The sequence below is a fragment of the Heterodontus francisci genome, chromosome 24, assembly GCF_036365525.1.
Source record: "Heterodontus francisci isolate sHetFra1 chromosome 24, sHetFra1.hap1, whole genome shotgun sequence".
Lineage (NCBI taxonomy): Eukaryota > Metazoa > Chordata > Chondrichthyes > Heterodontiformes > Heterodontidae > Heterodontus > Heterodontus francisci.
The window spans coordinates 70736510-70752156 of record NC_090394.1 but is presented as its reverse complement, the minus strand read 5'-3'; the positions used below and the strand labels follow the sequence as shown (position 1 = coordinate 70752156).

Sequence of the window (15647 nt, the reverse complement as noted above, 5' to 3'; positions counted from 1 at the left end):
TCTGTATGCCAACTTTGTGGCAGAGCAGTATGTCAGTGTATTTGCTATCTCGTTACCTTACACAAACCCTTTCAAGTGAGTGTTTACTTTTCTCAATTCTTTTTAGAAAGTCTAAGTTTCAAAGTCTTTTTTTTTTACAAAAGTCATGCTCTTGGATGTAGCTTTTAACTTGGTATTTTAAATCATCTATATAAAGCAGAATTACAATAGCAACTACCTTAGTAAACTTGGGTTTAGTTCTTCACATTTTCTTGGGGTACTAAGATAGATGTTACAGCCCTATCAAAGAATGCAGCTTAGGAAATTTGCAATTTCAAGCTGTTCGTTCTGTTTAAGTAGTACTGCTTTTGTTCTGTCATCCTTAGGTTCGACCAGTACATAGTGTCTCTAGCACACCACGTCATAGCCATGTGGTTCATTCGCTGTCGGCTTGTGTTCCGAAAAGACTTTGTACGGTACATTACAAAAGTAAGAATCTTGGTTCTTTTCAAATGGATACGTCACTTAGTGTGCTGGCTATTCATTAGGTATATTTAAATCACAGCTCATAGCAACAACTAATGCACTGTATGGTGCTTTGAGACACTTGGTGACTTGTTAAAGTGCTATATACTAGTGAAAGTATTTCAGGTTGTTTTATTAAGTTAATGTTGGCGATTGTGGAAAACCTTTCAGATCTGGCCATTGCTAAAATGATTTGAGAAAGTAGCTTTGCACATTATTAGAATCCTTCGGACCGAACTACAACTTTCAAAAAGAAACAGGCTGCTTCATTTTGTGCTGTTGGCGAGGCAACGTACATTTGTTGAGAGCATTAATTGTGGCTTCATCTATAATGCGTTTTGTAACTGGCAGATCTCACATAAATTCCTTGAAAGAAATTGAATTTGTATGGCACTTTTTTATGTTCTCAGGACGTCCCAAAATACTTCACAGGTGATTAATTTTGAAATGTGTAGTGATTGTTTTGTAGGCAAGCACCCAGCAAGGTCTTATAAAAGAGCAGTAAGATAAATAAGCAGTTAGTTCTTTTGCTTTGTGATGTTGGCCAGGGCACCAGGGAATGTCTCTTGTCAACTGGCTTCCTTCTATACTGTAAACTTCTATTGTTCCATAGCCATACCCTTTATTTATAATCTGTTTATAAAAGCCTTTATTGTCTCCCTATCTTTAGTAAACTTCTATAGCTCCACACTCCCAGTATGAATGTTTTAAAATTAGTTCGATACTGATTCACTGTGGAATAGGGATCTGAACATAAGTTATCCACTGTACCTTATTAATGTTTGTTTTAATAAACGAGGGTCTAAGGTCGAATGCCTTGCTACCATTTGAGGACACACATGAACCCAGTAGTTTTCGAGCCCGTAGCACAAGCTTGAGTGAAAGACCTCTCAAAAGGTAGGCTATTTTCCAAAAATGGAGGCATACTTTTGGTATATTGCATGTGTCTGGTAACCTGAGACCTAAATGTAAACCAGTTGAACAACAAGTTGAGTGTTGATGTGTGCACTATGCAGTAACTTTGCTGGTAAAAGTGAAATGAGAATTTTAAGATATCTGGTGAAATTTCATAAACTGGCACTTTCTGCTGTTTTAATGTGAAAGCTGATGTTTGGCAAATATTGCCTATTATGCCGTATACCTGATTCACTGATGATGGTCATGCTGATATTTTATTTCAACTTTGACTTTGCAAGATAACTCTAACGTGGAAATTCTAATGACATCCAGACGTGTTTCGGGTGGAGTTGGAATGCACTGAAGTGTTGGAGAATTGAGCACCGTCCCAGTTTTGTTGCTTAATAGCATCATCAAACATTCGCTTGTTTTGTGTAATACAGCCAGCGAAGTGTAGAGTCCATTTGCCTCTTGCGATGACCTTATAATGTGCTTTGGAAGAGTACCTGTTGCAGCACAAGTGTCAGCTTTCCACGTACCTGGTTGGGGGGTAAGGGGGAGCCTTGCTGAATATGATTGCAAATTTATATTTTCATTACAGCTGAGGTACTCTGCACCGCAGGTATGGGCTTGATTCCCAGAACTTGTTTTACTTGCAGCAGACAGAGCAAGGGGACTTCAATCCCATTGGTCTGGACTGGATTTATGTGCCATGTAATCCCTGCGTAATCTGTACTCTCAAATAAATTGTGTTAGCCACAGAATAATGTTACTGGAGCAGCACATACCACTTGAAGCGTGCAAAAGCGTGCTTCTTGGGAGGTTTTAGTGAAGATGCGACTAAGCATGCTGATTTTATCATTTGTATCTCGGTAGGTTAAAGGGTTGGCCGTTGATTTTAGCAGGGGGTTTCTGAACGATGCAGTAATAAGCCACCCATACCTCACTGCTGGTCTTTTCTGAATGTGGTCTTCCATCATCTTGCTTTGATGTTCAGTATTTATGTATTTTTGTCAAATTGCAATTGCACTTTTTCTTATTTCCCGATTTTGTATATATAGCTGGATTACACATAGTTTGTGTTTTTTTTGTTTTTGCGTTCAAATACACAGATGTTTAAGGTTGGAATATGGGCATTTGAAAGGTTGTGATTTAAAAAAAAAAAGCATTTTAAACTGGAAACTTGATGGCAGTAATCCAGACTTGCATTCCCGCTGAACTGTTTCTTATTGGAAGTCCAGTTAACATTATGGTTAGTAGAATACAATTATAACTAAGTTTCCATCTGTCAGCTCAGTAGTAACAGTGCGCTGAGCAATACTAGAGTAAGGGCACTCAATGCATTCGGTTGAAAATCTGCCCTCTGCTTTTTTAACAGATACATTAGCTAGTTTGCTTTTATCATTTAAACCCATATATTTTGAATAGTTTCAACTTCACTAACGTAGAGAAGTTGACTTTATACAAGCATTAACAGTTTGACCTCTAGTATCTTCTGGAGCAACTTAAAGGCCATAGTTCCACAATTTGTGGGGAGCATTTGGCACTTTCACTCATTTCCCTTTCCAATAATTACGTAAGCGAAGGCTTTAAATGGGCTGTGTTCTATTTATAGGCTCAACAATTAAAATTGCAAGCTGAAGTCATTAGCTATGTTATGTATGCTGAAATTTAAACCTCCACACAGTTATCAGCTAGCCATGAAGCAAGCCTCTATCCATTAGGTTATTCTTAAAGTATTACCAGCTCTTCTCTCCCTCCACACAATTGTGTTGTCAAAATCTGAAATGCCATTCCAACCTTAATTTTTATGTATTGCTTGTTCTACCAATTATAATCAGTAATGTAGCAGGAATTTCTTTGTTCTATAGCATATAAACTGTGTTTGATCTAATTTGCTATTTTGTCATGTTTCAGATTTTGTTTAATGCTTTCGAGTTTTTATTTTTTCCCCCTTTTGTTGTTCTTTCTCTGTGCTGGTGTTTGTTTCCCTCACTTCACTTATCTGGGAACCCCATTCTTGGCCTGTGACCTCTGACCATCAACTCCTCCCAATGGCTCCCTTGCCACCTGCGTTGTCTTTGGGTTGGTGCTTGTAGCTTGCGAGCCACAAAGCCCCTAAAACCAGGCTTGAATAGTTCCCAAATTAAAGATATGAAAGACCTCTCAGCAGTCGAGGCCTTCCGATCCCGCAGCATCAGTGTTTCAGAACATGCAGTCCGCAGGTAGAGGCATTACAAGAACCTATGCTCAACAGAGTTTCATTCTGGGGTTTCTGCATGCTGGGAGGCTTGCATGATGTAGTGGTAGCTTTTTAAAGTACTTATTGCTGTTTCAATAAATACTTTATGGGAATTTTGATCTGGATTAATATTGTATTCAGGAATGTAGATTCGTCAGTGGTTGTCAATCAGGGACTTGAATTTAGTTTCCAGCTCTTGAGATTAGAGGGCTATGTGTCAAGGCAACTATATTCTCAATAAGCAGATTTTACCAATTCTTTATGATGGATGTGTGTTTGTCCAAAATGTTCTATGGTATTAAAGAACTTTAATAGAGCATCTTTCACAAACTCAGGACGTCCCAAAGCGCTTTATAGCCAAGAACGTTTTGAAGTGTTGTCACTGTTACAATGTAGGAAAATATTATAGATAGTAACTGGTGAGGAACAGTATCCAATCATATCTGTTCTAAAGCATCCTTGAGTCAGACATGCTCTTATGATAAGTAAGGCATAATGCGAGCTGACTGTCCTGTGAGTAGTTGTGTTCTCTTATTGCATCCACCCTGTTGTCTTTTCAGTGCCTTTTCTGCTGTTATGCAGCAATATCATTTGAGATGCTTCACTGTATGAAAGAAAGGAAATGGGGGAAAAATTCCTAACAAAAGGACAGAGGCATAAAAGTCTTTCCTGACTTGGTTTTACCTGATTCACTGGCTGAGTGCAGGCACTCATTTGGTGAATCTCTCCCAAAACCTTTCTTTTTATTCAAATGAAGGGCACAAGAATGAATCTGCAGAGCTTGAAGAAAACTTTATGCTAAAATCCAGTTTGGGGTTAATCTAGCGGAATGACGTGGCAGTGACTATTCAGCTAGCAGATGAAGTAAAAGGAGATTGTGTGACGTCCATCTGAAAGCTTACCTTTCCTTCCCCAAGGAGATTCACGCTATTGTGAATTTCTCCGGTAACCACGCTTTCTTCCTTTTTGTAGCAATGCAGTTGAGCTTAGTGATTGAACCTAAATTCATGATTCAGTTCCTCCGTATATTACAAAACTAGTCGAATTAAATCAATGTTTGATCATTGTGAAAAGGTAATGCAAGTTTAGTTGATAAATATTAACTGAGTTTGCTTCTGAGGCAAGACTTTTACTCCCAATGGATGGTCTTGTTATAAATACAGTTGGGGAAGCTAATTGAAGTCGATCCAGTAACAGGGTATCTTCAGTCCCTGATTTAAAAATATACCACATCTGTGCTGTGGTGATGGATCTTTATCTCTTGACTGCTGAATTGCATACTTTGCCCTCTGGTTCTGCCTAAGTGTATAATGATTTTCTGTAATCCATCTCTTGTAGAGACTTGGGATATCTTCCAAATACTCTGTTCCTTCTGATGATTGAGCTTTTATCTCTCCACCGCTTCTGCCCTGACCAGCTCATTTATTTTTGCAATTTTGATAAACTGGTACCCATTAAAATTTAAATATGCCCGTAATCCTTGTCCAGTGTGTAAATTGGCTTTTATTTGCAGCTTTCTGAAAAATGGCAATGAATCCCTAATGGAAGTTGTTTAAAAATATGTAACTGGCAATTACCATGGCCTTGGGTTTTGACACTTTATACCAGTTTTATGAACATGTTGCACTAATAGAAACATAGGAGCAGGAGTAGGCCATTTGGCCCTTCGAGCCTGCTCCACCATTCGATAAGATCATGGCTGATCTGATTGTGGTCTCGACTCCACTTTCGCCTCTGCCCCTCATAACCTTTGACTTCCTTGTCTGTCAAAAATCTAACCGAGAAGTTAAGTTGCCATAGGCAAAATATTAATATAAAAACATCTACAGGAGTAGGCCATATGTCCCCTCGAGCCTGCGTCGCCGTTCAGTAAGATCATAGCTGATCTTCCATCTCAACTCCACTTTCCAGCCCTATCCTCATATCCCTTGATTCCCTTAGTTTCCAAATGTCTATTGATCTCGCATGCTCAACAACTGAGAATCCACAGCTCTCTGGGGTACAGTTCCAAAGATTCACAACCCTCTGAGTGAAGAAATTTCCCCTCATCTCAGTCCTAAAGGGCTGACTTTATGAAAGATGATGGATCAAGTTTGTGGGGTTTTTTTTAAGCTGAGTCTTTTGCTGCCCTAAGTTTCAGTTGTGGATTATTTTACTTAGTTTTTCTATTAAAACATACTCCTTTTTTTCAAACTTTGAGCTGCAGTGTAACACGGACCTTTGCAGCAGCCTTCTCAATATTACTTGTCAATAACAACTTGCCTACAATATATTAATTTAAAGTATAAGTGGAACTAAGAAACGTTCTCATTTGAAATGTCATCATTTGTATATCACCTTGTCTACCTGCTGGGTTGTGGAATGTATCTGCTTTATGTTCAGTGACTGGATCCTTGCCTGTTGGGTTATGACGCACAACATGCGTCAAGTTTGTTGCAATGCTCCTTCTGTGGTGAATCATTGTGAAACTTCAGTTCCCATGCTACCTGTTCAGTACCATCTGTGCTGTCAGCTGGAATCTGGATTGATACTTGCCCATTACCCATGAGAGTCAATAGTTAGGAAAATTGATTTCCCTCTGGCTCATACAAGCATGTGCCTCAAAGTTGGAACAGTGAATATAAGTTATGACTAAATATCACAGCTATTTTTGTGTGTGCTGAGAGACAACCACTGACTGAAGATCTGAATACAGTCTAGTCCTGATATTTTGAAGTTGTTCCTTTGCAGATTTAATGCTTTAAAAAATTTGAATTATGACTTAATTTCTTTGAATTTAGAGGGTTAGATTGTACTTATAACCCTGCTGTAATATGTAATTAACCCTGGGCAGGCCATACTGTGTGATGAATCAAAACTGTTTAATTCTACCTTTCAAACAGAATATTCATTTGGCTCCTTGCATTAATTATGATATCTACATTTTTCTGATGGGTTATGCCTGTTTGTCATCTGTAAGAGATGACCAAGTTTACAAATCTCTATGAAAATCCTTGTATTTAATTTAGTAAATCTGGAATTGTTATATAATTTGTTAAAATATATAGTTGTAAATGTCTAAGGCAAAGATTTTAGTCTGCTCTAAAAATGCACAATAGAATTGCAAAATAGGCAAGTGGCAAATTGTTGCTTGAAACAAAACACATTGTTGTAAATTGATCCTTTTATTGGTGCAAGAGTTTATGCAATTTTGAAAAGGGCCAAAGTTCTGCAATAATACAATAATTCTGAAAATGCAAACTGCTGCATTCCGGATGCATGCTTGAAATCATACGCAGAAATAAATGCTGATTTGTTGTCGTTGCATTTGGATATAATTTGTGCTTGGTCTTGACTTGGTGCCTATTCATTCCAGTAGAATGCAGACTTCTGTTACAAGTTCTAGTTTGGGATCAGCAGATGAGAATTCAATGGCAGAGGCTGAAGACAGTCTTAAAACTGTGCACCTTGAGCTTACCGAAACCTGCTTGGATATGATGGCTCGATACGTTTTTTCTAACTTCTCTGCTGTGCCTAAGAGGTTTGTGTTTTTATTTAAATGTTACTTTGGTCATTTTATTTTTCTTGGATATTTTTAAAAATAACTATTGCTTTTTACAGAATAATTACATAGAATGTATAGCACAGAAACCGACCATTTGTCCCACTGGTCCATAGTCTACATAAGCTTCCTCCTACCCCTGTTCAACTAACCCCCTCGGCATAATCTATTTCTTGCTCCCACGTGTTTATCTAGCTTCCCCTTGAATGCTGTTCGACTCAGTTACTTGTGTAGTGAGTTCCACATTCTAACCCCTCTTTGGGTAGAGAAGTTTTTCTTGAATTCCCTATTGAATTTATTTGTGGCTGTCTTATATTTATGGCCCCTAGTTTTGTTGTTCTTCAAAGGTGGAAACATCATTTGTATATCTGCCTTATCAACCCCTTTCATAATCTTAACCTCTTTAAGGTCACTCCCTCAAGTCTTTTTTTCTAGAGGATAGATCTTCAGCTTGTTTAGTTTTTCCTGGTGGATATAACCTCTCAGTTCTGGTATCGTGAGTAAAAATCTTTTGCATCATCATGTCACTTGGAGCTGAATCTCTGTTAAATTACAAATGAAATGAAAGGGCAAGCTGCAGATGTTTGAGGATGCTGGTAATATGCGGCAGGACTTCACCCGAAATATTCATCTGCCTCGTCTCTTTTCTAGTGCTGGTGGATGGGCTGTGTGTTCCCAACAGTTTCTTTTAATAAAATGCACTGGATCTGTTTGAAATGCTGTGCATTCCCTGCAGCACAGTAACAGAAGTTGACCTGTGATTATACTTCTGTTTTAGCATTTAAGTCGACATTGTGTCTTGCTTCATTAGTTTTCTCATTTAATTTTTGTTCACATTCTTGTGGTTTTTAAGGTCCCCTGTGGCAGAGTTTCTTCTTGGTGCAGGAAGGAGTAATACATGGCTGGTTGGAAATAAGCTTGTTACAGTAACCACCAGCAGTGGCGTAGGAACAAGAGCACTGTTGGGTTTAGATTCTCTGGACCAAAAGAGGACTGATGAAGTGTCCAGGTATAGTCCGTTCTCAGAGATATTACAGCTTCTGTATATAGTAAAATGTTTGCTTACTGTGCTTTCATTAATTTCCAATATTTGCTACAAAAAAGTTGCAGTTTTATCATTTGTAAATATGGTGCAGATTTATTTTAATGTCAGCAAAATAGATGTCATTGTTTTTGAATACTGTGATATTTTCAGTAACACAGGCAATGATGTATTGTTTTCTAGTAGGAGAAAGATGTGTGCATTTTGGATTTGAATGAGATTTCAATTAAAGATTTTTCTGCACTGACTGTATTTCTTTAAGGCTGGATTTATCTCTCCAAGTGAAGACAACCCAAGAAGCACCTGCCAAGTTGGAATCGCAAACCAGCCAGCAGATTGGAAAAGCTGCTCGCCTGCGAGTGAGATCCATATCGGGTGAATGTTGAAACGATTAGCTTCTTCTGGAGAATGATATTTAATATTACGTGATTTTCTATTTAATTTTTTAATGCCAAGTCTCCTGTTCAAAATTACAGTAACGGTATTTATAAATCTAATATCTTGTTGCTGACCAATTGCATCTATTAATAGTGCTGTATTGTACTTTGAGGTCTAAGTACTTAATAGAATAAATGCTGTTAAAAATCCAGTGCTTTAAAGTGAATAATTTGGAATTGGAACGTAACCAGCAAAACTGCGACTGAGCGATATTCAGTGTATCATTGCTATCCAAGACACCGTGGAGCTGCATGTTTTTGTCCCAGTAATAAGGATGTAGATTATCATTGCTCGTTTGCACACAGTGTTTTTATTTAAAGCTGGCTTGTTTTACTGGTTTTCTAGGTGGCCATGCTCTTCACAGTGATTCAGTTCAAAGCTTAAGTCCCCTGGTGTCGCCCTCGGACAGCGAGTTCTGCACTCTTGTGACTCCATCTCCAAAAGGATTGGAAAACAGGAAAGCATTGCATCAGGATGCACCTCACTCTAGTGGCCAGCTGCCCTCCCAGAAAGAAAAAGCCAACCTAGCCGAATATGCGCCAGTACTGACTCAAGGATGGGCAGAAGTATACATTCGTCGACCGTCTGGTATAAACACTGTATTGTTTAGGTTGATTGTGGCTTTAATAAACTTGACACAGTTGTAAATCAAATAAACATTACAAAAGGCAAACTTTAGGAACAGGCAAAGGCCATTTATCCAACAAGTCTGAATTTGTTGATTGCTCTTGATCTCACCTTTGTTTTCTCACCATGTGCTACCTATGGCAACTTTTTCCAGAAACATCTAGTTGTCTGTTAAACTTGGGTATAGCAGTGGCTTCAGTGCTGTTCACAGTTAATTCACTCACTATGGGGACAATTTTAACCTAACCTGCCCCCCAGAAAATGGATGAGATTGGGTGCAATGCTGGTTTTACTCCCTGCCTGATTTTACAGTGCAGTGAAGTTAAGAGTGTAATATTGGCAAGGGTGTAAAATTGGCATTCCACCTGCTCCTGTGGGTTTTCTGCCAAGCAAGTAAGGTTGAAATTACCCCCTATATGCCTGTTACCCATTGTGTGAAATAGTTACAAAGAGTTACATATGGCATAGCAACAGGGCATTTGGCCCTATTGGTCTATGCCAGTGTTGATGCTCCACATGAGCCTACATCACCTTATCCTAACAGCATAACTTTCTCTGTACTTATTTAGCCTACCCTTAAATGCCTGAAAAGTTGATTTTACTCTTAATTTCCTAATTAGTCCTGGTGGTTGTCTTTTCTGACTTAAAAATTCTCAAACACTATAAACAACATTTGTCTCCTATTCCTAAAGGGTAGCTGTGTTTGTTGCACACTCTGGTAAATATGCAGACCAGTAATGAAGGGCACTCACTTTAATGCCTTTCCACTTTAATAGTGTTAACATTGGCTCCCTGCAGGTAACGCGAGTTGGCTTCTGTGTCTAGAGAATCCACCGAGCCCGTTCTCTTCTGAGATAAACAACATGCCCTTACAGGAGCTGTCCACGATGCTGATGGCCGTCGAGAGAGTAACAGATCCACGCCAGCATGCTCCCGGTCGATCAGAATCCATGCCATGTTCCAGCTCAGCAGTCAAGCCAACCTTGCTTCAGCGCTTCCACGCAGGTTAAAGTCTCCTCTTTCACTTCTTAATGACCATTTTACAATCCTCTTTCAAGTACGCATAGAATTTTTACATTTTATACCTGAAACATTTGCAAGTACTGTTGCATTTTACACTAATATTGCAGATGCCCTAACCAATAATGTACAACCTTTAGCTTACTTGTTTTGAGCTTTGCCATGGTGCAATACACCAAGTTAAATGAGGATACATTTTAATTTTCATTTTTTTTTTGGAAATACTGCATCCAGAAATTGTGCATTCATACTGTGTGATGTTTCTGGCTTGGTACGATTTTAAAGGAGTATTTTTGCAAAAATAAATATGTAATGCTGAATTAGTGTTTCGCATGTATAGTAGAGGAGATTTTCCTTTTGTAGTTGCCCAACAGATGCAACGGTGTTAGAGAAGAAGCAGCTGCCTGTGTTTTTCCTGTCCTGGGGCAGTTAATATGCCCATCATGCAGTAGCAAATCTGAGCCTGCAACTGCACTGGGTGACTGGGCCCTTCTGCCTGTCAGAAATTATCATTTGTGGGGAGGAAGGGGGTTCTTCAAATTAATTGTGTTCCTTACCAACGTGTTACATACGAACATATGAATGTTCTTTAGTCTTCTCTGAGGCACCTGTTTTGGTGGGGAATAGAGAACATGGTCCATGGCATCTGTTTCCAACACCTGCCGCTGCATTGGGGTGCCTGGCAATAGATCCTTCGGAGAATGAGGCATGAAATATCAGTCTCCACCTCCCCCTGCCACCCCACTTGTCCTATTAGAATAGAGATGCTGGCCCTGCAAGGACTACAGGCCCACTTGCATTACTGAGAGGCCATAGAAATACTGGGACAGCACAATGAGACATGCGGAATCAGTCTTCATCCCTTTTTCCGTTGATTCTCCCAGCGCGGAGCAGAAGGAAATGCATTTCTGGAGAGAAGCCTTATTACTTTTGGAGTCCGTTGCATGAGTAAATGCCTTTTTCGCTGAAATTTAACTTCAAAAAGTTTCCAGTGGTCTTGTTGATCTCTAATGAACCTGTAAAAGTAATCTGGGATTCAGATGGCTTGTGTTGTGCATCTCATAGTATGTGTTCTTTTAAAAAAGAAACCATCTTGCGTGGAATTGTGTAGATTTTGCTTCACGTGTTGTCTGAGACAGATTTTTGCTGGGAGTTGGTTTCTTAGGAATATCAATTGTTCTGATTTCTATTAAAGTTTGTGTCCTGTGCTTCACACAGCCACTCATTTCATTTCCCTTTGCAGTCTATTCTTTCTCTTCTATGTGCCAACCAAGCTGTCAAGAAAAGTTGCACAGGAGCATCTCCTGGGCAGGTACACATTAGCACCCTTGAGGCTCCCATGAATCATTAGTGCCCGTGCATCGCGTACTGTCTCATAGCTGTGTGTGTCTTATGTGAGAAAAAAAACTGATCCTGTTAATTAGCTTGAGCAGCATGGAATACTCTCACCGTGATGTTACAAAACAGCAGCTTTGAGAAGCTTCAGATGCTGCCTTTAACTCTTTTTTTCTTTTTAATGAGTGAATATTGATTTGTACAATTTGCTTATTAACCAAAGGCTTAGTTATCTCATTATCAGGTGAAGTTCGAAACTAATCAAGCATGCACTGCTAATTAAAACTAGCTTCTTTGAAAATCAGTCTTTATTTGGTGCAGGGTAAAGCACGCTTAGTCTTGTATAATTTTGAGAAACTATAGTTTTCTCAAAGCCTTACTGTATATGCATTCTTTCTATATATTGTGGCTCCCTATAGATTAATACTTTTTATTTAGTTATGGTGTTGCACTTAAATAACTATTATTTATCTTCCTCATTTTGAACCTGGATCCTGCATCTCTGCTGACTTATATGCCTTTATCACCCAATGTGCTGCTGAACTCTCAACACAGTAACTATGTGGACTTCGAAATTCTTTTTGGGCACACTGATTTGTGAAGCCTGATTCTATCGGCAGCTTTGAGCACTGTAATTGGGTGTCACAGTTTTAAATGACTACTAGGGCAGCTGAAATAATGGTCAAATGAGTAGGGATGGGATCCTGAATCAAAACCAAGACAAGTAATAGTTCTATAATAAAAGCAAAATAATAGTTCTAGTCATGCTAGAAGTAAATCTTGCCTCAAGTTTACTCTCATGACAAAGTATAACTGCATGAAATTAATAAGTGGCAAGGCTGTGGTTACACTACTATCAAGTCATCTCCAGCTCTGGTAAGCCAACATAACAGCAAAATGTGTGGTGTAGTGAGATGCAAAATCAAATGCACAATTGAAGACTGGTGCTATGATTGTCATTTTGCTAAATCTAGTGCAATGGTTGTACTCCTCAACTAAGCACAAAGCTGAGGGATTGTATCCATTCCAGTTGATACTTAAATATGATAGGGAAACAAATTACTGAAGTCTTCCATGTACATGTGTTGAATTTACAGGTTAAGGCATAAAAATATGAACCTTTCTTCGTTCAATTCAACCGGAGTACAGAAAATGGAAATTCATTCAAATTCTCGAGTAGGATTAATCTTTTCAGCTTTAATTCATTTGCCAAGCTCCTACTAAAATGATCTATGCTGAAGCAAACAAAAAGGAAGGTGAACTTTGAGGGTTATTTCATATCTCTCAAAATCTGCCAAAGCTAAAATATCTGCTCTCTTCATATTCCGAGCTCCAGGAAGGAATAGAGTTGGTGCATAAATTCAGCAAAATGTGGTGCATGTTGCATGCTTCAGAAACCTATTTGGTATTGATGATTGGAACTTTTAACTTGCTTAAATTGACTCAATTCAGCAAAAAACAGTTAACTGGACAACATAAAAATTTGGCACAGTATAGACCAGGAGTAAGGAAGAGCTGAACTAGGACTTCAGCAAGAGTAGGTCAAAGATTAAAGTTAATTTGCTATGTGCAATTAGTTTCGATTTCAACGAAATGGCAAAGCAGTGGACCTTAGCTAATTGGCAGGTAAACATTTTCTAGTCTTGGTTTTGCTTTAGACATGTTTCCTTCATCTCGTTTTCAGGCAACAGTGGGACTGGCAGAGTTTGGGTTCTCCATCCAGTATTATTCCAGTGAAAAACGTCATTTGATCTGGAGTCTCTTGGGGTCAAGTTCTGTAACATGGTTTGCACTTTAAAAAAAAAAAGTCCCAGCTGAAATCTCCAATTTAAATGAGCTAATGAAAATTAATTTACAGTACTAGAAGAGAGCTCCGATAAGACTCAATAGATTGCATTGTGGCAGATTGAAACTCCACTACTTTATTTAGTTCATGCATAATGCAAGCATTAAATTTAAAAGTTTAAATAGCCAAGTCACTGAAAGCTAATCTATTTAGAGAACTTCAAACCTTAGGACATTTTTCTGCATTTTAAAGGAGGTAAGTTGTTTTAAGGTGTGATCTGAATATTAAGTGCAAATATCACTCGAGTTATTCAACAAAGTAACTTCAATTACACTTTAGTTTTTTATGAATTGCAGGAACAGAGAAGGGTGAATGGAAGCTAGTGGTTCCGCTCTTAGCACTTTATGGAAATTAGTGGGTGTCTTGTTTCTTAAAGCATGTAACTTTAAAGAAGCTCAATTGACTTACCATAGGTGAAGCACAGCCTTTCTAAGTACAGTGTGTGACACTGCGATAATTTGTGTTACATATTGATGTTGGAGATTGTGTGGTATATTGAAGGTCTAGATAGTACAGTTGGTGAAGCTAATCTTTTTTGTTCTTTATCTCTATACATTAGTGTCCCAAATTGCTTCAAGCAAAGAAAATATGTTTGTTACCACTGATGGTAGTGCTCACAAAAATGCTAAGCGATTTATTTAATCCATGTTGTGCAATAATGCAGTATTAAATCTTGTGCTAAGTTGATGTTGGGTTTGTATGAATCACAGTTTGGGCATATTGGTAAATCTCAAATGTCAACCATCATTTGGGTGTAGGTGCGGGGAGAAAGGTAAATGCTAGTTCTGATAGTTAATACTGTAAACTCTTACGTTACTGTTGATAATTTGCAAGAAAATCTGAAAAAATGAAACATTGCTAATCCTGCACAAATCCTCATGTATCTTGAGTAAGGTCTCGTCTGTTCAGAAGTTTCTGCTTTGTACCAAACTGAACTAGATATGTGTTATAACGAGGAATGAGACAGTGGATGTGTCCTGACTTTGGGTTGAATTTCTAGATTCAGTTGCAGTAGTAGAGGAAGGTAATGGGCCTGGGATGCAATGGAAGGCGTGCGACTCTCCTGTGGAGTCTCAGGAACTTGAAGACTTTGAGGCGATGGTTCCAGAGCCAATCTTCATGCCTGCAGAGAGCTATGATAAAAGTCCAGTGCACTGCAGTAGAGTAAGTGAATGCCTCATAGTTCATGAAGTTTGCTATTTCCTTTCAATCCTTGCTCCTAGTATAATAGTTTAATTCACACTAATAGTCACCGTCATAAGCAAAATTTTTCTGTTTTTATCTTCCTTTAACCGCTATCTTGGACCCATTCTTTTGAGATCGTGATTGACAGGTGCATCATCCATCATTGCTGACAGTGCCATCACCTTTTTATATTGAGATCCAGTGCAGATTGTGTGGCTGCTTTGCCACATAACCTCTGTCCTGTCACACAAGCAGAACCCCAATGTCCCTGTGATCATTCTGAACTTTGCATTTTCTTTGGCCTCTTGCACTGCTGCAGCCACGTTCAATGCAAAGCTGGGAATCAGTATATCGACATCCTCTTGGGAACTCTGTAGCCATCTGGAATAAACATTGACTTCAGATCTTAGCTGCCTGCCACCATTTTTCCTGTGAGATTCTACTATTCACTTAGCATTTTACACCTTCCCTTTGGAGATGCATTACTCACTTTGTTTTTTTGGTTCCTTTTCACAGCCTGACTGAAATGAGATTTGTATATCATCCAGCACTTGTAAATTCTGCCCAGCTGTGTTTGTTATTAAATTTAAAAAAAAATTCTCTCTTAAGTAACAGATGTCGGTTTTGGCTCGGTGGGTAGCATTCTCGCCACTGAGTCAGAAGGTTGTGGATTCAGCCCCACTCCAGGGACTTGAGCACCTAATCTAGTCTGACACTCCAGTGCTGCCCTATCAGAGGGCACATGAGATGTTAAACAGAGGCCCCATCTGCCCTCAGGTAGACATAAAAGATTCTCATGGCACTATTTCAAAAAGGGGTGGGAGTTCTCCTATTTATCCCTCAGTCAGTGTCACTAAAACAGATTACCTAGTCATGTATCTCATTGCCGTTTGTGAAACCTTGCTGTGCACCATTTGGCTGCCACATTTCCCACATTACAATAGTAACTACACTTCAAAAGTCCTTCATT

General features: G+C 38.8%; 1 protein-coding gene across 1 annotated transcript in view; it reads left to right on the top strand.

Annotated features, from left to right (window-relative positions):
* Positions 1-15647, top strand: part of tsc2 (TSC complex subunit 2) — a 100906-nt gene that overhangs the window by 72373 nt on the left and 12886 nt on the right. Inside the window, exons 27-33 of the mRNA XM_068056538.1 lie at positions 6999-7163; positions 8038-8193; positions 8489-8601; positions 9010-9252; positions 10090-10296; positions 11555-11623; positions 14493-14656. Of these exons, the coding sequence (XP_067912639.1) occupies positions 6999-7163; positions 8038-8193; positions 8489-8601; positions 9010-9252; positions 10090-10296; positions 11555-11623; positions 14493-14656 (1117 nt within the window). The remainder of the gene's footprint in view (positions 1-6998; positions 7164-8037; positions 8194-8488; positions 8602-9009; positions 9253-10089; positions 10297-11554; positions 11624-14492; positions 14657-15647) is intronic.